General features: G+C 38.3%; 1 protein-coding gene across 1 annotated transcript; it reads right to left on the reverse strand.

The window, feature by feature from the left end:
* Positions 1-6930: 6930 nt before the first annotated feature.
* On the reverse strand, positions 6931-25595 carry LOC145770835 (dynamin-1-like protein). The gene is made up of 17 exons (XM_082582567.1): positions 25478-25595; positions 22752-22896; positions 21872-22113; positions 20886-21023; positions 19732-19864; positions 18994-19138; positions 17869-18075; positions 17080-17200; positions 16301-16447; positions 15704-15793; positions 15349-15459; positions 14767-14823; positions 14289-14382; positions 13556-13704; positions 10391-10500; positions 9597-9756; positions 6931-9209 (listed from the first exon to the last, which is right to left on the reverse strand). The coding sequence occupies exons 1-17, from the start codon at positions 25577-25579 to the stop codon at positions 9153-9155; spliced, it is 2208 nt and encodes a 735-aa protein (XP_082438693.1). The 5' UTR covers positions 25580-25595; the 3' UTR covers positions 6931-9152.
* Between the last annotated feature and the right edge of the window lie 737 nt (positions 25596-26332).

Raw genomic sequence — 26332 nt, forward strand, 5'->3', positions numbered from 1 at the left:
ATATTAATACAATTAGACCGACATAGCCGTTCATGAGTATTGTCATTAAAAACAATTGACAACTCCCTCTCAAACTATTCAGGAAACTCAACAGCCAGCTCCCAGCGACAAATGATAGAATGGCCTACCAACATGGTCGTTTCAGAGGCTATCTAAAAACTTGGTTCTGCTACTATTCGGCTAGTTCGATTCGGCTGCAGTTTTTTTTCGGCTGGTTTGTTGGATCTACTTAAGGTTTTGTTGGATTACAGAAGGATTATGGTTGAATTTTCAAAAATTTGCTGAATAGGGAACTAGCCGAGAAAGACTGTACCCGAATACTAATCGGGAACTAGCCAAATTGGACTCAGAGCCGAAACGGGCCATTCCGTAAAAACTTAGGCCATCGAGAGGTTAGAGGCCTGGAAACGTAAGGTTGCAGGCCTCATAAACTCATCACTAATCTTCTTCTTATGCAGCCGACTTTTATCACTAATAAAAGGATAAAATGGCAAAATCACAATGCTAAAGTATGCATTGACAAAATATTTCTTTTTGCAAAAGTAAAAATTTTAAATTTACGACGAAGACCACTATTTCATCACTTTTTGATGTTATTTTCACACATTATGAGTATCTCTCCTTCAAGAACATCATGGATAGATTGTGGTGATCTTTATCCTTGGATTGGGAAAGCTTCTTTGAGAACTTACTCCTGGCAGTTTCGCATACCTGATGTGGAGGCATTGAAGCACTGACTCAGGCGCGGTGAAGTTTCAGAGTGTTGTCTGTAAGCTATTCCATTTATTAGATGTTGCTGAATGAAAAAATAATCTTTAAAAAGGCATTGCTCCGATCAGCGACTTTAGCTTTGTTGTATTTTTTTCTCGATCTTTTCAGGGGACAAAATCGGGGGAAGAAGTGTTCAGGGGACCAAATAGGTTGCGCCCATATCAAAATGGTTAATTTAATTAATATTATAGTCTTTACTTAGGCTATATTGAATCTTTGGATTACCAATAGCCAATAACCTGTGGTCCCCAATAGCTCAGTTGGATAGCGCGTGACTTTGTAACTAGAAGCTTCCAGATCAAACAGTGTTGGTTTGACACCTAGAGTGTGCGCTTGAGCAACGCATGTTAAGGACTGCTCTCCATTCAGCAGCATCTAACTAGCCTATAAATATTTGATGTTGCAAGCACCGAGGTGCCTATTCATCATTCCGATATATATAACGCATTTGCTGTTAATTAGGTTAACAGTTAGTTTCATAACTAATAACTCTAACCATTAATAACATCAAACTTTTAGAAGACACATTAATGGGAGCAGAAAATGAAAAAAATACGACCATATGTACAATTGTACATGAAAAATACATACACAACATACACAATAGTACTGTCACTTAATACATAACATCATAAGATGATTTCAAGGTAATTTCAATGGATCACTGCTCCAGTGCTTGTCAAGTCTTGCCTTGAATGCATTCAAGCTAAGTGCATTTATGACTGTTGGTGGTAAATTATTCCAGGCATTTACTACACATACTGGGAAAAAGTTATTCTTAAAATACAGGACTTTTCTGGGTGAAATTTCAATTTTCATTTTCTGGACCACTCATTCAATGCATCAAGATCATTCTGCAGTTTTAAACAGTCACTTCTGTCCATTATTTTCTTATATATTTTTGTGTTGTCTGCAAATAACTTAATAAAGCTATGTGTCGTCAGCAAAATAATCTAATGGATGGAATAGTTCCCCAGGCAACAACACTTCAACAATCGTAAACTTTACTCTGTCAATCTTGGTGATCGGGCCTGCGTCCGTGGTTCAAAGGGTCTACGAGTCTGCGAAACTGCCAGAATTAAGCTCTCAAAGAAGCTTTCCTAGTCCGAGGATAAAGATTCAATCAATCAACCTGCTCTACCTGATCAAAACCTTGCAACGGTACGGTAGCATTTGTTGGTGCAAAATAACTTGTGTCCCTATTGGTGCAGTGAAGTTTTAGTTGTTTTTGCCACACATAGCCAAACACGTTTCATTGCATTAAACTAAAGTTTTTAAATGTCACTTTTGATAAGATTTGTCTGCAGACCATTGAATCAAAAATCCATGTAAAAAACAGATGATTTGCAAACAGAACATTGTTAAAATAGAGTTGCCAATCTAAAATCTAATTTATTGAAAGCGTCAATAGTTTTTTTGGCTGTTTTCAATTTTGTTGTTTCACTTACAATCTGTTTGAATAAAAACTCTTGATCTCCTTCCTGCTTTTTACAAAAATTCGTACGACCAATCCGAATTCTATTTTTCTAAAAAGAACAAGAATCCTGATCCGCTTCGCTTTGTGCTCATCTCTGAAAGGAATAAGGGTATTGCGACCGTGACATATTTTAAACTGATTGTTTTGCTTTGGTATCATGCACGTTATATTGTCCGCGTACCTTTTTCTAGACCGCTGTTATGATTGGCATATATTGTTTTTTATTCGTTGTGATGGTCAGAAATAAAAACAAACTGAACTGAATTAAGAAAATAATAGGCTACCCAATAAATAACAATTTGCAAAATTTAAAAAAAACATTAACTTTTTGGCGTATAAAATCGCGATACTCTATATTTGACTTTACCCTACTCGGAAGTTTTGATGGAGCAAAAATTCCCGGCTTTCTTAGAGTTTCTCGGCACCGAAATCTTCTTTCAAATTCATGCACACAAGTTATAAATGATGGAAGCTGGGCAATCCAATGATGGTGGCTGAGCAATCCTTGACAAGGTAACTAATCCTGAATTCGCAGTGTGGTCATCCAGGCCTGGTGAAAGGAGCTTACCCCACCTAGCCTATGTAGTGTCTGTTTGAGCAGTACGGACATGTTTGCTCATGATCCTATATTAGTTCAATTAGGGACAGTGGAATACCGGGACGACTCACTTTACTGATTTTTCTTGCGAAATGGACAACTGGAGGGTTACTAAGAAGTTCAAAAATTAGCTGAACTGTACAACGTTTTCTTTGATGTTTGGTAAATTCATTCTCATCAAATGAATTTCTATACTTGGTTAAAATTTTGGGTGCTAGAAAATCTGCAAAACCTTACTGCAGCAGTGTGAAGCTACCTACCGTTACCGGTGTTGCGTGAAGTCAACCCCTGCATTATCATTTAACTTGAATACTATTAAATAAACATGATATCACATATTTCCTACATTTATTTTGGCGATACACTCTTTGTACACACGTGGGTAGGTCATATAAATTGCACCTGAGTATGCGACATATGGCAGTAGACCTCAAGCTGTAGTTGCATCAAGTTTTGTCATAACATTGTGACCCTCCAGTTGTCCACCTTAACTGTGAGTGAGCAATCCCCTACTTCTACCATCCCTAAGTTCAATGATAAAGATTCAATCAATCAATGATAAAGCTTTGTGTGTCTGCGACATATTAATTTTGTAGCCTACAATGTAGCGTAGGCTACTGCGCCGGTGTGTGAAGCTATACTGAAATAAACTTGATTGATTGACTATAAATACGCAATCACAGTTAGAGTTTTTGTTTTCAAAGCGCTGTGCATGCTGCCACATAATATTGTTGTTTCTCTAACTCTTTGAATTATTGTTCAAATCTTCACACAAATAGACTCATTCAATAGTGATGTCTGAGCTGGCAACTCTGAGCTGGTCATTTAAATGTCTGAGCTGGCAACAGTCGCGCTAGCTCAGCGGTTCTTAAACTGAGGGGCGCGAAAGGTTCACAAGGGGGGCTCGAGCGATGTCAAACTATGTGACTAAACGTTGCGTAATGAAATTTTGGGGTCGTAATGAAATAGTTTAATTTAGTCTAGTGCCGGTAAGTTGTAGTCTTGCCATGATGTCAATTGACCGCAACCGTCGGTATGAAATGTCGAGCGACCAATAAAAATACAAGCATGATAAGCATCTCCTTCTTTTGCCATTCAATGTGATGAGCCAACTGATGTTTCCCAATTGTCTCAGTTGTTGGTTTATGTTCGCTTTGTTGGTTCTTCTTCAATTGAAGAGGAAATGCTGTTTTGCAGACCTCTCGAAACGACTACTAAAGCAGAAGACATATTCCAAGTTGTCACCACATTTTTTGACAACAATGGTCTGAAATGGAATGAACTTGTGGGTGTCTGCACTGACGGTGCTCCAGCAATGCTTGGGTTTATTGCCAGGATAAAGCAAAAAAGTCCCAATGACATTGGATCTCACTGCGTGATTCACCGTGAGGCTCTGGCCTCCAGGACTCTACCAGCTGCAATGAAAGATAAGCTACAGTAATCATACGCATACAACCAAGCAACCACACGGCATTTAACATAATGGATTAAAATTGAACATAAACTATAAGCTACAAACGTTTTCGGCCATACACACGTTAGCCCTTATCAAGTAACAAAAAATAACTGCTTATCATATCTACAATGAAAATGAATGACTGATCTAAACACTGAATTGAAAAACGAAATGCAAAATGAAACGGCAGAACAGAAGAAAGGCACATCACGTGGCGTTTAAATTACACCAGGCAAAGACGCAACATATGACGTATCAAGAAAAGACGTTGAGTAGATAAGAAGCACCTGAGGCATTTTGCATTTCGTTTTTCAATTCAGTGTTTAGATCAGTCATTCATTTTCATTGTAGATATGATAAGCAGTTATTTTTTGTTACTTGATAAGGGCTAACGTGTGTATGGCCGAAAACGTTTGTAGCTTATAGTTTATGTTCAATTTTAATCCATTATGTTAAATGCCGTGTGGTTGCTTGGTTGTATATGTCTGTGGCTGAAGAAAGTAACCTCTTTACCAAAATTGTAGTAATCATACGAGCCGTCAACTTCGTCAAAACCAGTGCCGTCAATACGAGACTGTTTACCAAGCTGTGCAAGGATATGGATTCGAACCATGAGACTCTCCTCTTCCATACATCTGTTCGTTAGTTATCGAAAGGTAATATGTTAGCCCGCGTGTATGAAATGAGAGATGAACTGATGCTATTTTTGGAAGCTCATGGGAAGCAAGATCTCCTTCTGCCATTTTCATCAGAGAAGTTTCAGCTGGAGTTGGCATAGCCTACCTCGTGGACATTTTCGAGGCCCTCAATAACTTAAATCTGCTCTTGCAGGGCAGAAATACTAACCGGAGTAATAGCTATGATTCCATTCGAGCATTTGTGGCAAAGCTGGGGATGTGGCACCGCCGAATACAAATAGGAAATGCAGCTTCATTTCCCAACCTAGATACTGCACTTGACAAAAAGCAACTTGAACTGGAAGGTGAGCTTAAGGCTGAAGTGGAGGCTCACCTTCAGCTTTTGAAACAAGAATTCGAACGATATTTCCCAGACTTGGGTGACACCGACCTTCCAGAATGGAAGATGACAAGAAATCCCTTTCGTGTTAACGAGGACATTCTTCCCGACGATTTGCAAGAAAAATTCTCGGAAATAAAGTGTAACTCCACTGCAAAAGACGATTATGAAGCAATGCCACTAACTGATTTTTGGGTTAAATATTTTCACATATAGGCCTACAAGGAAGTGGGTAGCGTGGCGATACGCACACTTCTTCCGTTTTCGTCCACTTATCTGTGCGAAAGTGGCTTTTCTACACTTTTGAACATAAAAACAAAACATCGAAACAAACTTATTGATTGTGAAGCCGATCTGAGGTGTGCATTATCAGCTACAAAGCCTCGAATTAAACTCTTGGTTTCCGAAAAACAATTAGCCTACATCCCTCACATTGATGAAAGCTAAATTCCTGTAGTTATTACACATTAATGTTTGCTAATTTTGTAGTTTGGTGGGGCGCAAGTTTGGATGGCACGTCAAAGGCGGGCGCGGCTCAAAAAGTTTAAGAACCTCTGCCGCTAGCTCAATGCGAACAAAAAATTTCCAATTATATGTGGGTTAGATTCTACATTAGGGTGTTTCATATTTTCGAAAATCCTGGGATCTGATGTGGTGGGGTTTTTGGGTAAAACGTCGACACCCAAATTGTTAGCTCATTATGACGTCATAAAGATGTGGAGCACGCTTCTTGAAGGACCAAATAAATATTTTACACGTATATCACAAACTAGCCTACTTGAGTTATTGTTGTGACAAAATTAATGTCAAAATACGCAGAAGACACACTTTCCTATGACCACTTCTAAAAGTCGAAAAATGTATCGCAGACAAAAGATAAAAAAAAAAAAGTTTTCTGAGTAAATTTTCATTTTTGAATGATAAGTTTTGGTGTAGGTCATTGTCAAACATGCTAGGGTACTTTTTTATTGCAGAGTCATAGTATTCTAAAACGTGACGTAATAAGACTATTTGATGGCCCACAACGTCAGTCACAATAGAGGTAAGCTATAGTAAACATCGCTCTAAAATTGTATTCTCATCTCACGACAAACAACCTTGCATTTCTGTCTTGAAATCATAAGTGTCTAAAGGTGCAGAGTCATCTCTGATGACCACTAAATTGAGGAAGCGGGATGCAACACTAGATTTATCAATAGTGTTCCACATTAATTCGATCTTGCAAAAACACCTAAATAAAGTTACATCTCTGTGTTTTAGCGGCAATCATCCCAAACCCCTCATGACCCTCTTAGCGGCAATCATCCCAAACCCATTATGACCCTCTTAGCGGCAATCATCCCAAACCCCTCATGACCCTCCTGAATCTGCTACTGTGCGGGGTTGGTACTCTCCAAGTGCTTCAAAATAATTCAAGCACTAAACGATTTGTTTCTATATGGATTGACTGCAAAACTTTGCTTTACGATTTGTAGCTGCGTTTGGAGTCTGACATAGATGCTTTGGCACAGTTTCAAAAAGAGAAAATTGAAAAAATTGCGAGTGCTCAAAACTGCAATTATCCCCCTTATCGCTGATTCTAACTTTCCTCTGCAGTCAACTCAAACAGGCTGACAAATAAAAACAGATTTAAAACAGGAAGCGACCACAAAAAAAACACAACAGAAATGCAGCAGTGATGTCAAAGAGAGCTTTCCTGCACTTATCTTCACAACGTTTGACAACTGCGCTATGATAATTCACAGCCATGCACCTGGCAAGCCTGTGAATTAATTGAATGTAATTGCAAAGTTGTAAACACAGGAACAGACAATTTTGATATAATTTACGCAAAAAAAAGTTACAGAAGAAAGAAATGAAGCAGAAAATCCTAAGTTTCATTACATAGTAACGTAACAGTCGAAGGTACAGCCTATTCTTTCATCTGACTGCAATTTCATGTACAAGTTTTATCGCAAACTTTGTGCGGTAGAAAGGTCTTTGCAGGTATCTCGGTAGTCTACGGTATGGTACAAGAGTAAACAACATAGAACAACGTTAAAATAACAGCAATGGCATTTCCTAAATGAATGAAAAAATACGTGTGATTCATGAAGTAGTCGTTTCAGATTAGCGCAGCAATGATCAAGTGTTACTGGTGTTCATACGGCGCCCAGGCCTTGGGTTGAGCAACAACCGTCCCTTTTGCAATGTAACAGAGACGGATTGTGCTAGCTGGGTACTCAATAGTAAAAATTATGAGTATGATGGCACAGCTCAGGCCATTTTTACACCATTTTGGCCTTTCAACATTTTTCTTCAGCTTTTTATATCACGACGCAAAACGAAAAACCAACCAAATTTAACAGTAACGCTTTAGCTGAAAAAACCCTACAGCCTACAACGAAAAAAATTTCTAAACTTTCACAGCGTCGTCTTGATGCTTGTAAATAGGAATTTCAGTTACGTTTGAAAACAACAAATCTTCTAGTAGAGTGTCAGAACAGAAAGAAGTGGAAAGACGAAAAACTATCAGTACATAAATGGACTGATTTCCGCTTAAGTGTAAAGAGTGCGATATAGGGATAGTGTTTAGATAACATCCCAGACAGCAAACTAGTCGTTTTTACATTGATTCAATGTCTGCAGAGAAGAATATCATCTTCTGTCAATGCACTTGTTGTAAATAGTTTTTGCAAATTTAGTAAGCGCAACTGACCAGACTTTTTGCTACCCAAATGCAATATAAAGTTACACCACAAATCATCTATAAAAAAAATACGTAACACAAAGCTGAAGGGCTGTAATAGCACAATACACCACGATAGATGTTAACATACCGTATTTAAACATAGCAACATTGCATGGCTATGTAGTAAAAAAACGTCCAATCAGACTGTTAACGAGGGATTAACAGTCTGATTAAAATTGTATAAATCAAATTGTCTTTGTTTACTAAAAGTTGGTAAAATTTGGAAATTTTTGCAGAATGTGACATATCAGGCCGTATCTCCAGGTAGCCATGGAACAATGTAATTATCAAAATCCTTTATAATCTTTTCATGAAGGCGAGAAAATGCTTTAATTGAGAATGCTCTGTAGCTCAAAATACTCTTGAAGGTGGTTTTAAGTCACACCATGTTAACCAGTTTAAGAAGTGTGCACTGTGCAGCACATGTGGTTTATTGGTTATTAGTATAAGTAACAAAAATATTTCAACCAGGCTTGTTTTGCATTTTTTTAAGTTGCCAATGACGTTTTTTTTTCGGTTTTGTCCCCGTAAGCGGTCAAACAACGAGACAGCAATACGTTACTTTTAAATTTTCTAAACAGAGAAATGGTTCATCAAAAATTAGTATAGAAAAAAATGCCAACCTTGATCATGTGCAAATGTTTAGAAGTGTACAGAAAATCACTGACTACTGTATATTGGCAAACCGATTGTGTTGTTCATGAAATCTCATGGCGCATCTCCAGACAGCAAATCAGTCGCTTTTTACATTCTACAGTCTGCAGAGGTAGAATCAATGCAAAAAACAACAAATTTGCAGTCTGTGTCGCGATCGATTAGCAATTCAAGCAGGACTTACAACTTCTGACAGTGTTCGCATTTTTAACATGCACAACAAATGTTACAACTACTACATCTAACATTACCACAACGTGAAATCCGTCGTATGGAAATGCTGTTTTCACAGGCAGAAGCCGGGAACAGTGTTGCCCAACGCTTATTGCCATAAGTCAACAAGCGTGAAGTCATGCAAGTTAAAATTATATTCAGTACGAAATACAAAGAAATGATTGAAAACACTGCATTAGAAGCGGACTTGAAGTAAATATGTGAAAACATCATATCACCAAACATGAGCGTCTCGTATCTCTCCAATGACTTGACTGGCAGATTGGAGTGCCTGAAAGCAAACACAGAGGATTCATAAGAGTCCAAATAACTTTATCATCATTTTTGACACTTTCACATCGAAGGGCAGGCATTGTTTCCTTCTGTGATTATAACCGTTTCAGCCTCCTAAGTTATACCCAGCAAGCAGAAGCACCCTTTTTCAACGTTGTTGCAAGTTAAAACGATGTAAAAAAAGGCAAGTTTCGCTAGATAGGTAAACCATTAATTGAGCGATTTAATCGCTTTCAACATTTTGTCAGTAGCATAGATCAGTACCCAGAGAGCAAAATTCGACATTCTTACAATATAGCGACACGAGGATAGCTTAAAAATATTCTGAAAAGCCACAAAATGCTGAACTTGCACAGTTGCCGCGTTCCGCATGAAGCTTTCGTACCTGCAGCATGTTTACGACTTCTGTTCTTCGTTCGGAAATTGAATCCGATTCTGTTAATAACCTTTCGATTTGGTCATGTTTGTACAACTGACCAACCAATTCGCTTTGAAGATGGTCCTTGACGAAATTGACAAGGAAATGCATGACTGCTTTTGGTACACTGGAAGACAAAGCCACAAAATGGAGAAAAGTGGGAGATGCAGTGCATGCAGTCAGGCAAAAGTAACTAATTACGAAAACAGACAATTTGCTAGTTGAAAGCATCGCTTATTTTTATTTTCAGTTACACAGAATGGGAAATGAACTTTTCTATAATAAACTATGCCTCAAGCACAAACGAGGGTGCGACGGTGAATTCCTTTCAATCAGCCGCCTTCTTCCAGGAACTATGTGCAATTATCCATCCAATTCACTACCCTGAAACTAGTTTTTAACAACCAGCCTAACCTGGAGTCGAACCAGAATCGCATACTTGGAAAGTGAGCTTATCCGCTGCACAATTCTACAGCTGCGAGGGCAGTATCCCAGCCAGCAAACCAGTCCTTTTTTACATTGATTCAACGTCAGCAGACGCTGAGTCAATGTAAAAAACAGCTGATTCGCCATCAGGGATTCTCTAAAAAGATATCTATCAGTAAGCATTACTCGCAGAAAACATTTTCAATTTTTCAAAGCGTTAGCTGAGAAGGAGTTTAGTTTCTGCATTTCGCACTTTCAATTTTCTATCCAGAATGACAACACCGACATTTCAAAAATCAACCTTTGCGGACAACAACAAGCTGGTCTATTGGTACCTGTCCTGAATATTCTTCTTTACAATATTATAGTACGCGCTGATCAGCCGACGAATGATCTCGACGTCACGCTTTTCTCGCGTCGTCAATTTTCGGGATATCGGCATCGGCTGAAAAATACGTCGGTACCGATGAAAACTATGCAAATGATCTCGTTTACTGGTGTCCCAGCTAGCAACGAACATTTTTACCTAATTAAACGCTTAAAGACGTCGTGTCAATGTAAAAACCATGGATTTTACAAGCTGGGATAGCTCCACGTCCGCACCACAGTGAAAAACGAAAACCACACATCTCTCAGGCTTAACGCTGGTTTAAAAATAGCATGGCAAACATACAATTGAATACGTGAATTCAAGAAGTGCCCAATTTCCACAAAGTTATTTTCGAGATAAATGTGATTTAAATATTTCGGTCATTTAATTTTGTGGTGGAACTTCGATATCGATTATATGCTGAGATATACTGATACGTATTTTGCCTAAAAATTTCACTCGGTGATGATTCTGCAGAGAAACTATGAGGAAGTTAATTCCCCAAAATTGGGCCCTTTTTCAACTCAACGAGAATGCATGTGCTGCAAACTCTTTGCAAATGGTTTTATGAGAAAATAGGCACAGAGCAGAAAAAGATTGATTAAAATCCAGAGAACAAGGTAAAACAATAATGCAGCAATGTCCAAGGCGTTTCAAAATCAAATATTTACTCCTCATAGTCAGAGTCTTCTTCGGTTCCACAATGGGGCACGTAGGCATTCAAGGTTGTCATATACTATCATTCTTCTCCTCCAAGATATCGTGCCAGTGATTGAACGCCTTTCACTTTCTAAGGAATAATGAAGCAAGGGCCTGTGTAGAGGGGATCGGTGGAGTACTCAGCTAGAGAGTACGGTGGCCTTAAAAGCCGAAAACTTTGCTCCAACATGGCATTCATACTTGTAGCCTGCTAAGTTGGATTAGAGGAGTCTGGTCCTTAGCATTAATCTTGTAACTTTATCAAAAAAAAAATTGTAGTCTTTTTATGTCACTTCCTTTCATGGTAGTCAACTGAAAGCGCTCACAGATCATGTCGTTCCAGCAGCCGGTGCTGGACATGGTGACGCTTTCTCTGCATTCTCTCTGTAATGCCAAACTCTTCGTCACATGGCAGATAACAATGACTGCGTGTGGGCAGATGGTGAGCTATGGAATCCAATTTGCCATGCAATACCAAAGAATGCTGCACCGTTGTACTATTGTAGTTTTGGCCACGACACACCTCGGTAAATACGTGTAAATTCGGTGTATTAGCATCCAGGTGGTTCGAAATGTAATCGTAAAGACAGCTCACCAGCTCATTTACACCCCTTCCAGCTTCTATGTCCATAGCGTTGACATGGCTTTTTACATGAGGTACTTTTGGACCTGTGCTATCTTGCTTCCGATATATAGTTTTGGACCTAAATCGTGCTGGATAATGCTTCTGAAGAAAAGGCGCACATTCTGAGCACATTGATATCACATTCAAGATATCGCCTTTTGTTCCCCTGAACACCATAGTGAGACACCCGGTGAGGAAAACTGATACTGTATACTAGTATAGTATGAGCAATTTTCAGCTTGATGTCATCACCTTCTGAAACCTGTTTGCTTCTTTGGTCTTTTGGTGTGGTTCCTTGTGATGTATGTAGCAGTGTATAATTTCCGTGCGCGGACATTTTGCCGAAAGACATTTTGCCGAAACCCATTTTGCCGAAAGACATTTTGCCAAAAGGACATTATGCCGAAGGACATTTTGCCGAATGGACAAATTGCCGAAAGGACTAATTGCCGAATGGACAAATTGCCGAAAGGACTAATTGCCGAACGGACTAATTGCCGAAAGGACTAATTGCCGAATGGACAAATTGCCGAAACAATTTGGAAAAAAATTACTTTGAAGTGACACAAAGTCTCGTTACTATGCAAGCAGTGCTTTTGAAATAGAATTATTTTGCTACTGTTGTTTGCTTAAAAATTACTTTGAAGCAACACCAAGTCTCGTTACTATGCAAGCAGTGCCTTTGAGCTGGTAATTATTTTGAAGTGACACCAAGTCGCAAGTCTCATTGCTATGCAAGCAGTGCCTTTGAACTGGTAATTATTTTGAAGTGACACCAAGTCTCGTTACCATGCAAGCAGTGGCTTTGAAGTAGTAATTACTTTGCTACTGTTGTTTGCCTAAAAATTGCTTTATATACAGTCCCCACAGTTTTGGAAATCAGTATTAGTTTAAGTGACACCAAGTCCCATCTATAAGTATATATGCAGTCTCCACAGGTTTTGGAGATCAGTATTAGACGTTTGCTTATATAACACTTCTGTCGGATACTTAGGCTACGCGCTGTCGCACATAATTTGTGAGTGAAATCTGTTTGTGAATGACATTTATGTGTTATTAGGTTATGATAATACATTATAATGCATTTGTATAATTTCGGCAATTTGTCCATTCGGCATTTAGTCCTTTCGGCAATTAGTCCTTTCGGCAAAATGTCCATTCGGCAAAACGTCTTTCGGCAAAATGGGTTTCGGCAAAATGAGTTTCGGCAAAATGTCTTTCGGCAAAATGTCTTTCGGCAAAATGTCTTTCGGCAAAATGTCCGGGTACCATAGTTACTGAGCTATACGCCTGATTCGTTCAACTGACTGAGTGCAACATGGGCCCAATTGCTGGAGTTGGGCCCTTCTTGGCATCAATGAAAACATTGAAAGGCGGCTTCCTGGTCAGGGGCACCGGGAGCGTCCACGTTTGGAAATTTTTTGTACTCTTCTAGAATCTTTAAGAACATGGACAAACCAGGATTTTGTAAATTTAATAAGAACGATGGACGATCGATCGTTGTGGAAAATCACGGTAGCCGACGCCTTATTCAGGCATGGCCGATGATGATGAGACTTCAAGTTCAAACATTTGGCCGATATTCAGATATGATTTTGAAGACACTGAAAAGAATCGGAAAAGCACAAAAAGTGCAATTTGAAAAACGAGTGGAACTGGGCCCTTATTAAATTCACGTATTCAATTATGTACAAAATGTCTGGTCTGAGTTAGTGAAATGTTTTGAGCAAAAAAAAATTTACGATGGAAAACATAACTAAACAAAAACGCTACAGGCAAACTATAGACCTCAAGAGCAAGACTCACAATATCGAGGAGATTCACTCCTTCAATATCTTGACGGGATGGACTTCCATAAGGAGACGGCTCAGCGGCTGCTGGTTTATCTTTTTGGGACCCAGAACCCGAACTGCTCCTTCCTCCATCGGACTCTCCATTCCCACTCCACCGCATTCCTGGAGAGATGAAGAAAATGAAGAAGCAAATTCTCCAGTTGAAAACTTAGCCAGTTTCCCATGGATAAGGATTAAGTAGTCTGCAAACGTTGAATCAATGTAAAAGTATTGATTTCACTTGTTTCGTACGTGAAGTTGAAGCATGGAGAGCTGGAGAGAAGGGTTTCAACTTCATCTAACTTCGTTTTAGCGAATTGAGTTTGAGTTGATTTCGTTGCTACATTGATCCAGTGTTCAGCAACGCAAAATCAACCTACAGTGACAGCTGTACCACATCTCAACGTCATGTGCATCATCAGTGACTGTATGACGCTAGCACAAGAAGCAGGCTACCGGCAGTTTTACTTTTCGGCTTGCACAAATGCACAGTCTACCCTTTTTACATTGAATCAACATCTGCAGCCGTTAAATATGTGAGCTGGCGATCTGACATCAATAAAATAGAATCAAAACAAAAAAGAAATTGCAAACGTCCATGCTAGGACACATTTCGTAACGATGGAGACCCACTTTTGACAACAGCTGTTTTTTTTAGTTTTAACAAAATATCTCATTTCATTTGATTAAAAATTACTGTATCCTACCGATAAAATTTCTGACGGAGCCGCTGTTGGAAGGAAGGACACTGTCCAACGATGGTACGCTGGATGATAATCGCTTTCCGGCGTCGCCTTCTCCCTGTGACGTAAATGCAATGTTCATTTATTGAAATATGATTGGCTGTTTGTATTTCAAGTAGCACAATCCACCTTTTTACATTGACTGAACTTTACTTCGACGTTGAATCTGCGTAAAAAGGTTGAATATTGCATGGTTGCTAGTTGGGATGACACTCAAATGAAGGCAGAGACTGCTTGATGGCGGAAACTAAGTTTGGTTACTGTGCCTTCGAAGCTAAATGGAGTAAATCTTTAAGCACCGGCGGATGAGCTTGCATACGACAGATTACATTAAAGACAGCAGAAATTAGGCCAAATAAAAATCCTTGACATTGTTTAACATCGGCGTTGCATTAACGAGGTGTAACGTTTGAGATGGCAATAATCAGCAACTAGTGGATACCTTAAATCGCTGCCTCACTTGTTCCTCAGAGATTTGCTTTGGTCGTTTGGGTGGTTCCTTAAAAAGCAAAAGATAAATATACACATAAATAACAGCACAGTAGGCTAGGGTGCTTCAGTAGCTCATGAAACTTACACCATCCCTAGTTCCAACTTTTACTTCATATTAAAGTGTTCATTTATGTCGAAAATTACACGCCAGTCTGTCTCTCACCCATCATGCTTCAACAAAGAATGGTCTTCATCTCAAAATATCAGGGTTGCCAGCAGCTCTCCATGTTTTAGGAATATAAATTTTTCGATATTGGATCAGACAAAGAAAATTCGAAAAGGAGAAAAATGATATTACTCAGCTAGAAACAGCTGCCATCTTTACATAGTTTCAACGTTGCTAAACGTTGAAACCCGGATGGTGTAAGTTTCAGTCTACATTTATACTGGATACAATGTAAGAAAAGGTAAATTTTAATGGAAAACCATAAAAGATAAAACTTAATTGAAAAAACATAAATTGTAGTGCATGAGAAGTGATTGAACAATTGTTGACACAAATGAAAAGTCAAACAATGAAAACTTCACTCACGTTGTTCTGCTGGAAATTATTGAGCAAAACTTCGGAAACAAATGTGGCTTCTGTGAAGTCTGGGTGCTTAGTGTTAATGTATGCGAGTTCAATAGCGACTATGTTTGACACCTGCAAAGTGAACAGAGGATTTGATCAATTAGTTACATAAATACAATGCATATTTACAATAACAAATCGATTCTACATGTTTATTGTTACCTAGACAGCAAATCAGTCTTTTTTTCACATTGATTCAATACGGCGTTGAGTCAGCGTAAAAAACGACTGATTTGCTGTCTGCGTAAATAAAACCGTTGAGTAACTGCACGGAAGTCTAAAGCTACACTAAGATATAATGTACTTTGGTACATACCATGTCGTTGGTGATAGGAAGCCGTTTCCTTAGCAACTGGGTAACCACCTCTACAATGCTGTCCCTTAGATTTGGAAATCGTATGATGTCCTGTATTTGGTTGAAAATAAGTATGTTTACAACGATGATTTAACGTTACTACAGTAGAACAAGAAAATTGACGCAGAATCTTGCTACAGTAGCCAGGACAAAGATTTCGAATGTTTAGACTTCGGTTTCTATAGTGTGAAAAATGTCGTCTTTAATGTCAATGAACGTGACTAGGTATAAGGTAAATTTGCAGAAAAAGACTATGATTAGACGTTTCTTTTCGTAAGCGACATTTGGTAAACACAATAATGCATATGGGAGGTATATGAGGAACTTATGGTTAATAACGTTGTCACTAGTTGAGATAATCTGGTGACGTAAACACTTGCGGAAATCCTTATATTTGACATCACACCGCGTCATATGACGGACGTAAACATGATACAATGCTTGCTCTCCTTCTCAGGCGCTCAATTCGGACACATCGACACCAATTGAACGTCCTTACGCATTCGACGTTGAATCGAGGTATAAGCGTCAGATTTGATTGACAGCTGTTGCTATCACCTGGGCGACTGTGTGCTGAACAATCCTCTGCATCTCTTCATGTACGAGCTCAACACAGCGCAAAGAAGGTTCTTCTAGTCGCTTGATTTGCCGCTTCACCAGCAACTCGAAAGATACTTCAGGGACAAACCAGGACGGCCGCGAACCCTGCGTGGTAGCTCGTCATAAGTTGCTCTTTTTTGTAATCTTATATTCAGGGGTGGATGTACCCACAACAAAACTAACAAGAACCCGGTTAAACCAATCCCTCTGAAATTGGTGAATGTAAATGTAATATAAAACATTTTGGCAGCTTATCCATTAAAAATAGCCACGAACCGCCACCGAATCGCCTAGAAAATCAGTTTGCATGAAATTCATTTGTTGAATTGATCACTTATCAAAAATTTATATACGTTATATACGCGGAATGAACTAAATCGTAGTCAGTTCACGAAAAGTAATATTTTACAAGTTATTTTAGTTTTGGTATTTGTGAATCACCGACCCTTTTTATTAAGAGTAGCGCTTGGAACAACTTTTTGTAGGCCTACTGTGAAAAAATGTGTAAATATCAAAACGTCTAAAAACCTCAATACATTTTCATTAACCATTATCACAAACGCTACCATGCATCGTAGGCGATAGAATATATACGACAGAGTAAGACAATCTTACTTTCAGGACAAGTTTAATAATAGACGCGATACACAAAATACAGTCATACAAATGCAACCATTTTCATTCATAAGCGTGATGCGTTTTGCCTTTATTTTAAACAAGATCTTAAACCAACTCACGCTGGCGTTACGTATGGCTGTGAGTATGTCGAGATCGGTGAGGCCACCTAGCGGCGTGATTTGTTCCAACGTTTTCCCAAAAGTTTCATGAAATATATAACAGACCCTAGCGCCGCCATATCTGAAATACAATTATCAAGATAAGTAGCTGACAGTGGAAAATACTCCACAATGCAAGGTGTGAATCACTTAAAAGAACATGTCGACTGAAAGGTCAAGGAAATCAATTGATGTCCTATGGGCTTAGACAAGGGTGAGATGACACAGGCAACGTTATGGATGTATCGTGAGAATTGAATTCTTCTTCGTCAACGAAGATAATATATTATACCTCAAAACCCATGGCCTTAAGCAAGCTTCTGCTCTATCGTTAAACGCGGCCAAGTGCATGAACATTTTGGGAGATTGGATTATTAGTATAAGCATTCGAATGAGTTACAACATTAAAGAAAACAGTTGAGTTTTCGAAGCGGTTGTTAAATTCTAGTTTGATTTTTACAGTTTACATTCCATTCTTTATATTGAGAGTTTATTTCACTGAAGATGTGTGTAAACCACTTTGCTTCTGAAACTATTCCTGTTTAGATTTACAAAAAATACCAACAACTCATTAACATAAGCAAGATTACTGCAATTCTCAAGAGATATGTCATTGTTAAGCGTTAACTGCGAGTAATACGTGTATGTAACAGTAACAGTGGCCAATGCCACGGCCAGGTTTGCGCTTTGTAAGTTTAAAACTGACGACTAATCGAACAAACAAAACTAAAAGCAGAATCTTGTGCTTACAATTCTTTAGTCTCAATATTTTTCGATGTTCCTTCAATGGTATTGCAGTATTCCGATGCGAACGTCATGATTATTTGCAATAAAGTGGCGTTTTTGTCAAGAACTTCGTCACCGTATGACGTCAGCAAGCTTTGAAATTGTGCGGCCAAAACATTGATTCTCGTCTTCAGATCAGGCAGTCGGTCACGGATATGGTGCATCAGTAACCTTCAATGAAAATATCGTGATATAAATCGTAAGTAACAAAGTAGGTAAGTTATTGAGTGCACAATCATGCAATACAGGTCTCATGTATTCACTCGGTTAACTTAGCATTGAAAACTTCCATTCATTAATCCAGACCCTTAAATGATAAAGCCGAGTAACATTAAATTTATGTTTTTTGGGTCTGGTATTTTCAGATATCCAACTCAGTTCTCAAACGTTTTGTCACACCTAAGTTTGTTAACACTGTTTGTCAGATGTTTTTACATGAAACTCGTAGAGAAATTTCGCGTTAAAAGCTACCAACTTTAAGCTGTTACGAACAGAGGAGATGAAGTAAAATTTGAAAGAATTTTAACAAGTGAGGAGTCGTTTCTACAAAATTGTTCAATGTTCAGTCATGTATTTATTGTCACGACTTCACTGCTTTTGGGACAACGTGTGGTTAACATCTCTATGACAAAGTTCGAAAAAAATGCGATATGGTCAAAATATACCAAAATCTGAAATAACAAAGATTGGAATATCTACTCCTACATTCTGCCATAACATCTACTTGCAGAAAAAAAAAGACTTCGAGGAGATGAAAAAAAAAAACTTTGCAGCTGAGACAAATTTGGTGGGTTGTAATGATATTTTAACTATCCCGTGGGAGTCATGCTTGTTGTTGGTGAAAGTCCATGCGAGTAACAGCATGAACCGCTAGAGGAGGGAAACCAACTCTTTGCAACTGATACCTTTTGCTAGATAACATACTTTTATGAAAAAAAGCTGTGGGATTATCGTTTGCACTGTATATCACCAAGTTTAAACGACTTCTGGCCTTGACCCTTAGATAAAGTTATCGTACAACTGAAAGTTGTTGCTGAGGGCTTTATAAATCGAGTCATAGGCGAATGCGTGTCGTATGTATTTACAAACTTGTTCAAAGTCTTGGCAAGAAATTTTGTTCCGTTTCTACTCGCAATCGATGGGTATTTCTTTTGGAAAAACGCTTGCTCGTCTTTCAAAGCCTCTTCAATTGTCTTCCGCTTATTGATGTCCAGCTGGCTGCGGTTGGTGACGCCTGCAACATAATAGACACGAACTGAGAGGGCTATCCCAGACCTTGGTATAAACACAAAGATCTAATATTGGCCGATGAGTACTTTGGCTGCAAAGCTGCACTGAGTCATAGCAATAGTGGTTGCAAAAGGCGATGCAATCAGAAAATAACAATTTGGTTACTCATCAGTACTTGTTATCATGCCCATGCTAGTAAGTGCACAATTTTTAGACTAAAAAAATAAAGCAGCACTAAGTAGTATGTTAATAAAAAAAAAGGGAATTCGGACAGTTTCACTGGTCACTTAGTTTAAATGGTAGCCATTTTCTTGGAAAAAACGTAACGCGCGGAAAATGCGGTGGCAAAACTCGGGCATTTTTTCTGTAATATTGTTGTACATAGAACCGAAAAAAGCATAAAAAACATTTGCATTCCAAAGTTTTGGCTGGAAGAGTTATCGGGCCCATATCTTGTTCAAATAGAACTCCACTGACTAATGCAATGCTATACTGGCTCAATTGTACAGTAAAGCATTGAGCACTGTGCAGACTTATTGCTCGCAAAGTTCAATCACCAAGCACCAAAAAGACTTTATCAAATCTTTTCAATCTTACCAATGATCCCAAGTTTTACTGGAATGGTTCTTCCACATAAGACATCAATGGCATCTGTTCCTGCATCCATGATATCGAGTTTGGTGACAACAGCAAGAGTTCGCCTCCCATCGGGATCAACCTGCTTCGCAATCTGAAGAAAAAGCATCATTTATTTTTGTGTGTGTTTTTTGGTTCAGGTATTGACAAATCTTGTCTGATGCAAGTCGATAATCATAAGTTAAGTAAACTGGAAAACAAAACTGGTTGGGGTGTCTTGATAACCAGACAAGTACAAACAAGCAGTGGAAATCAACGGCTTTCAACTGTAGTTTGATCAATCGTGCTACAATCGTTGTTAAGTATGCAGCTATTCACTCTACTGATTTTTTCTGTAACTTGGCATAAACGTGGTACTGGTTTCACAAACACGTTATTTTGCAGGATACCCCTGCATCAGTGTTTTTTTAAAGGTGTTTTGGGGGACCGAAACGGTCCCCCAAATTTCTCCAGCGGTTTCCCAAAATTTGGACTTGCAACTACAGTAGAAAAGTAATGATTGTTTCTCGCTATGTCTTGTCGATAATACGAATATAGCCTACGATCAATAGTTCACGTCTGGAAAAAAGAATAAGTGGAGGTACAGCTAACAGCTGAATCAAAGAGTTATTCACAAAAGAAGTGCACCTTCGATACTCGTCAATGTTTATTTCTGATTTATGGCGCATAATGATCAGTTTTTACGTGTGGAAACATAACAAGCAGAAGCCAACAAGCACACTTTGTTTGATTGTGCAGCAAACTTGTTTGGCGGCCGTGTTGGGCAGGCTGTTTGGTTGCTGTCACAATCATTTAAGCTGTGCCTTGTCGAATAATTCATTTTATGTTGCGTTGATTGTATGTAGTTATGGCTATTTTTTGGTATTTAAATGAGACACTTGCAGTCTCTTAAAACTACTTAGCGGTCACCCAAACCAAACCTTAAAAAACCTGCCCCTGCTATCTCTTACATAGATCTTCAAGTGAAATGACACCATTTAATCAAAAATATTTTGCTGCAAACTGGTATATATAGACAATCACATTCACTAGTCTTCACTTGTGAATACATGCTCTCAACTGGCCAGAAAAACTTACGATTCAAAAGCTGCAAAAAACAAACCCAACACACTCACATTCAGAGCCTCAGAGGTAGCAAAGTCAACATTGGCGGGTGACACCGCCACAATGATCGAGTTGGGATTCGAAATGTAGCGAAGTGTAAGATCCCGAAGTTGTTGCTCGATGTCGTCAGGTTGATCACCAACTGGAATCTAGAGTTGAAATGATGAACAAATGCCGTGTTTTTATATAGCGCTGTATCCACCTCAGATAGGCATTGCTCTGAGCACTCTACAGAGCAGACACGTAGGAAATAGACTCGGCATCACTTTTAAAAAGGTTTTGGTATGACCCGATCGAAATCGATTGTTCTTTAGAAATCTAAAAGAACAATTAATTTTAGCAAGAAACAATCAAATATCGAGTCATTCATGAATTGTGGGATTCAGGTCTTGCGGCATTCGCGTCTTGCGGCTTAGGGATCGCGTCAATCGGACGGCGGCATAAAGCGTATCCTTGAAAAAGCAGCTACTGCACACCCTTCTCATTAATGCAAGGAAAACTAGATTGTGATCCACTTAACCTATTGATTTATGAATGAAAAAAAGAAATTAAAGTTTGTTTTAACATCCAAAACATGGAAAAGTTATGTAGTTTGACTTTGGTCTTTAACTGAAACGAGAAAAGGTGGGCGTAAAGTTTTACAAGTGACCTCAAGGGCCACTAAGGGGCAGCCTAAAAGTTTACAAACCCTTGGATGAGACAGATATTAATTGGCATGAAAAATTGCTCTGGTACTGCCTGCTCTAAAAATAAGCAGGAACTGCTGTAAATCCATATAGGCCTATTCAATAGCCTAGCCTACTCAATGAGTTACTGACGAAAGACAGCTCACCTTCCTGCCAAAGAATGTGACATCTTTTCAGTGTGTGCAATGGATAAGAGATTTTTAGATAGTTTTTGTATATTGCTTCTGTTGTTAATTTTTTTGGCCTCTGAACAAAAATGTTAAAAACGTTTTCAACTCGTCGTGTTTATATCACTTGATATCAGCCCTTACCTTTGTCAGCCCAGGTAGATCAACCAGAGTTAAATTAAGCACTTTAGGACTGAAGATTTTGAGAAGAATTCCATCAGTACATATTCCTTTGTTGTCGCCACACATTCTTTCTGTTTCACGTTCAACTTCATGTTTCACTTCTTGAAAGTCATAATACACTTTATCTTTGGTGTGAAGAAATTTTGCCCATTCCCGAACTTCATTTTTGTCACTTCCTTCACTACTCGCACCGTCAGAATCATCTGAAAGAGACTTTAATCATAAAATTATTGAACAAATTTGGCAACAACATTACAGAACACAGCATAAAAATACATAAAGGTGCCTTTAAGCATGAAATTTAAGCTAAGATTAATTTATGTATTTCAAGATGGCAAAGCCGAGAGACCAGTACAAACATCTTCACATGTTTTATGTGCACATATAATAAATACTGTTTATAATTCACACTGTTTGGTGTGTTAATAGAAAGTTGAAATGAAAAAAAATAAGAATAGAAAAGTGTACATGATTGAAGAATTTGAAATTTCTATTTAAAACTATAGCAGCAGATACACCAAACAAGTTCAAAAGGTGGTGCGACAGAATAACAGACCACAATGCAAATTAAAAATCCGCAAAAGTAATTCCAAGTTGTGAGATTTAAGCCAAAAAAAAAAATGACAGTAGTGTTGCCAACCTTCATTGCTGGAAAATCTAAGAACCTTCATTGTTGGAAAGTTGAACTTGGTAACTTCTAGGTATATTTGAAAAACGTTTGTAACACTTACTGCACATCAACAGAATAATATGCATACAATGAATGAATATGAATGCATACAAACAGTAAGCTATGAAGCAGTTCGTTGATAACCAGAAATCTGTAACTCATTCAACAAACCATCATTGGGTGTCTTTTTATTTGTTTCTTTCTCTTCCACATGGACAAGCTGCAGCACAAGTGGACGTCTTGTAACGATTCCTGTTCCTCGAGGAAGGAAATCTTGTCCAACTATATTTTCAAGTACAGAACTTTTTCCACTACTCTGAAGCATAAATGTTTTTATTACCATATATTTTTCTACTTTGATTGTTCGCAAAGTGTTTCTATAATCTAATCATAGGCGCCGACTTTTCAAAAAACCTTGGGGGGTGAGAAAGGTGATGATGTCATAACCGTAACGCTATTTTACTCAATTAAAATAGTCTTTGATTAAGCTTAGTGTCTTGTTTATTATATATAGACAAATAGGTCACAAACCGAATTCATTAGAACCGCTGCTTGAAACGATTAGTTTTATGCATGCAGTACGCCTAGTTGTAAAAATTTTGATATTGTTAGCTCGTAATTGGAACAGTTGGAAAACAAGACGATTCGTTTCCGTTTCGTGCGAGTGAATAACAACAATCAAGACAGTGAAGTTATCGAAATAAAACGCAAAAAAATCATGATCTCAAGCAGAGTGAAAACCCGCTATCAGTTTTATTAACCTCGTTTCGCTAATTACTTACCTTCAAAGCGTTGACAACGGCGAAGTGTTTTCTCTTCTGTTTTTTATCGAAAGTCTTTGTAGTCTTTTATTGAATACAGTAGGCTTTATATACTCGAGTAAAGGTCGAGATGTTCGCAAGTGATTTTCACCTCAAAAAGGCAAGTTCAACTAACACGGGACATGCTGTTGTCTCCAGCTCGGCAGTTTTCAAAATGAACGCACTAAAAATCATTGTCGACGTAGGTTACGGAGTGTGAAATCGCGTCGGCCTAAGTAAAACTTTTGAATACGTTTATTTGCAGTGATTCAAACTTAATTTTCAAATTCAATGATTTCTTGTCAATTCTAAACTTTATGCACTTGTTGAGCAATATGCAAAGCTCACGAGACAAAACAGAAAGAGCTGTTTTAAGAAATTATTTTTTTATTTTTGCGTGTAGGATATATCGTTCTTATTATTACGTAACATTCCATGATCGTTAAAGTCGATGTCAAACCTTAGCGGCCGCATAAAACAATGATGTCAGGTTAGCTAGGTCAGGGTGGTTCAAGACTGCGAACATGAAGGGCCACATTAGAGTCTGAGAAAAACTTCACGGGCCGCATAGTGATAAATGATAACGCGTTGCTGAAAGTAGAAACGTTGTTAAATAAAAACTTAACTAGGTTGCAATTTTGAACTTCTTTTCTATACATTTCGATCTGTTTTAGCTACATTCTTACGGTTGGGTTCGCAGGCTATGAACATTAACAAATCTTGTCGCTGACAAAATACAGTTGCAATGAAAGGACTGAGTTTGCTGTTCTGATCGACCTAATGTTTTGCTGCACGCCTAACTCACTTTTTCATCTCTGCTTGCGACTCAAAAAGTGATTTTCAGCTAGTAAAAAAGATACGATACATAACACGTCAACAAATTAGCAAACCAAAACAATTTATTGTTTTTTGCTTTTGCATATAGTGTCGATCTCTGGTTTAAATTCATTGGTCGACAGACGTAAGCAGGCATCCAGGGTTTCATCAGCCATTCTGTTCCGTGTGTCGCTTTTTAATCGCTTCATAACGGAGAAAGTGCCTTCATAACAGAGAAAGTGCTAGCAGCAAAAGCAAAATATCAACGCACGTTTGTGTCGTCACAACCCGACATTGTTCCTCATAGTTACCTATTGACCCGATTATGCGCGACTTATTTAGGGTTGTGGCGAATATAATGTATTTATAAAACGTAGGTGTATTTTTAAACCTTGGATTTAGCACTGATAATTCCGGCATGCACGAAGTGTTCGCTGGCCGCACAAAAGCTTCACGCGGGCCACATACGGCCCGCGTGCCAGGGTTTGGGCCACTCTGAGCTAGGTGATAATAGCGGTAAGAGACGTCGTTAATGCAGGCAATATCTGCGACCAAGACCATTAAACACCTTTTCTTTTATCGGTTTTCGATGTAATTTTCACACATTGCGAAGAAAACAATGCGTTCTGTTGAATCATAATTGTCTCACAGCAGGAAGACCTCGTTGAAAATAGCGCGTCTAATTTAGCTGGTTTACTGAATATTGCCATGAATAGTTACGTGACTATTCCAGCAGCGTAAGTTACTCTACCATCTACTTTGAAATTTCCATACGGTATGAGAAAGCCATGCGATCAGCTGCTGTTTTGCAGGCAAGAGCAACGTAGGCTTTTCTTGCTTTCGGCATTCTTTAAGTCCGTTTAAATTATCTAAATCTCTTTCGCGAAGTGTTTTACCTTTAAAACACCACTTGTAATCACCATTTTTGTTGCCTTTCAACCATAAATTTACGGGGAGCGCCGCCCCCCAGAAGTCGGCGCGTATGACTGTAATCTATTGGAAACGTAGATAAACATTATATATATAGCATTTTTGTAAAGCTGACAGCATTGCCAGCAACACAAACTAAAATCTTTACGTTATTCTTAAATCAAACCTTTTCATAAAACAATAAGGTTAAACTTATTTGCATAAACTCAAAGTCAAAAAAGCGAATACGGTACATAATTATGTGCCTAGCAGTTACAAAGCTAGAAAAATTACATGCTATTGCTATTATCCCAAGACTTTATGCAGATAACCAGAATGCTAATACCAGCACAACAATTTCACTTCCTATACCTGAACGCCAACAACAACAATCTGAGGAAGTTGAATTGCATCACTTCCAATTGTGTTGAAGATATCTTGCAGTTTGTTTATTACTGGTAACAAAGCATCCATTTCTTTTGAAGCAACACAAAACCTATATCATATACAACTATAATCCAAACATATAATCTAAACAATATATAAGCTTTAATCTAAACATGAATGTTGAAGAGTTGAACTTTGATATCCACAAAAAAGATAGCTTGCAGTAGCAGTGAGCATACAAGTGTCATTTCTATAAATTTGTTCAAAATCAATATTAACTGTCTATCACATTCAATGAATGTGTATTGTCAATACCAGTGAACTAGGTTTGATATAACAAGGTTACAAACTATGCTTGAATTTGATGCATATTCATTCATGGTTAAATATTGCAATATTTACTGAGCCAATGCACTTCAAAAAAATTAACAGCAAGTACCGTACCTGCATAGCAACATAACATTCTAGCAACAATGTAAACATGAACTGAGTGAAACAATTTGGAGAAAGGATTCCCTTAAAATGCAACTGCACAATCTAATTAACATTGGCTAAATCCATTGCCAAGACATCTGGTACCGGTTGAAAAACTCACTTCCTTACAATTGAGGCCCACAACCAAGCAACCTTTTTCTCACGCTCTCTTGCGCTTCTCTCTCACGCTACCTGGAAGTGGCAAACTTGTCAATGACATCTGGTGATATGACGTCAGTTCAAGGCAAACTTAGAGACCAAACTAGCTGAGATAGGCTTGGTTGCTAGTAAATGCGCAAAAAGCGATTGTCGCTTCGAGGTCTGTCTCGAACTGTGTGTTGTGTAATACAATTACGGAATACTAAA

Source organism: Aplidium turbinatum, chromosome 5, assembly GCF_918807975.1.
Source record: "Aplidium turbinatum chromosome 5, kaAplTurb1.1, whole genome shotgun sequence".
Lineage (NCBI taxonomy): Eukaryota > Metazoa > Chordata > Ascidiacea > Aplousobranchia > Polyclinidae > Aplidium > Aplidium turbinatum.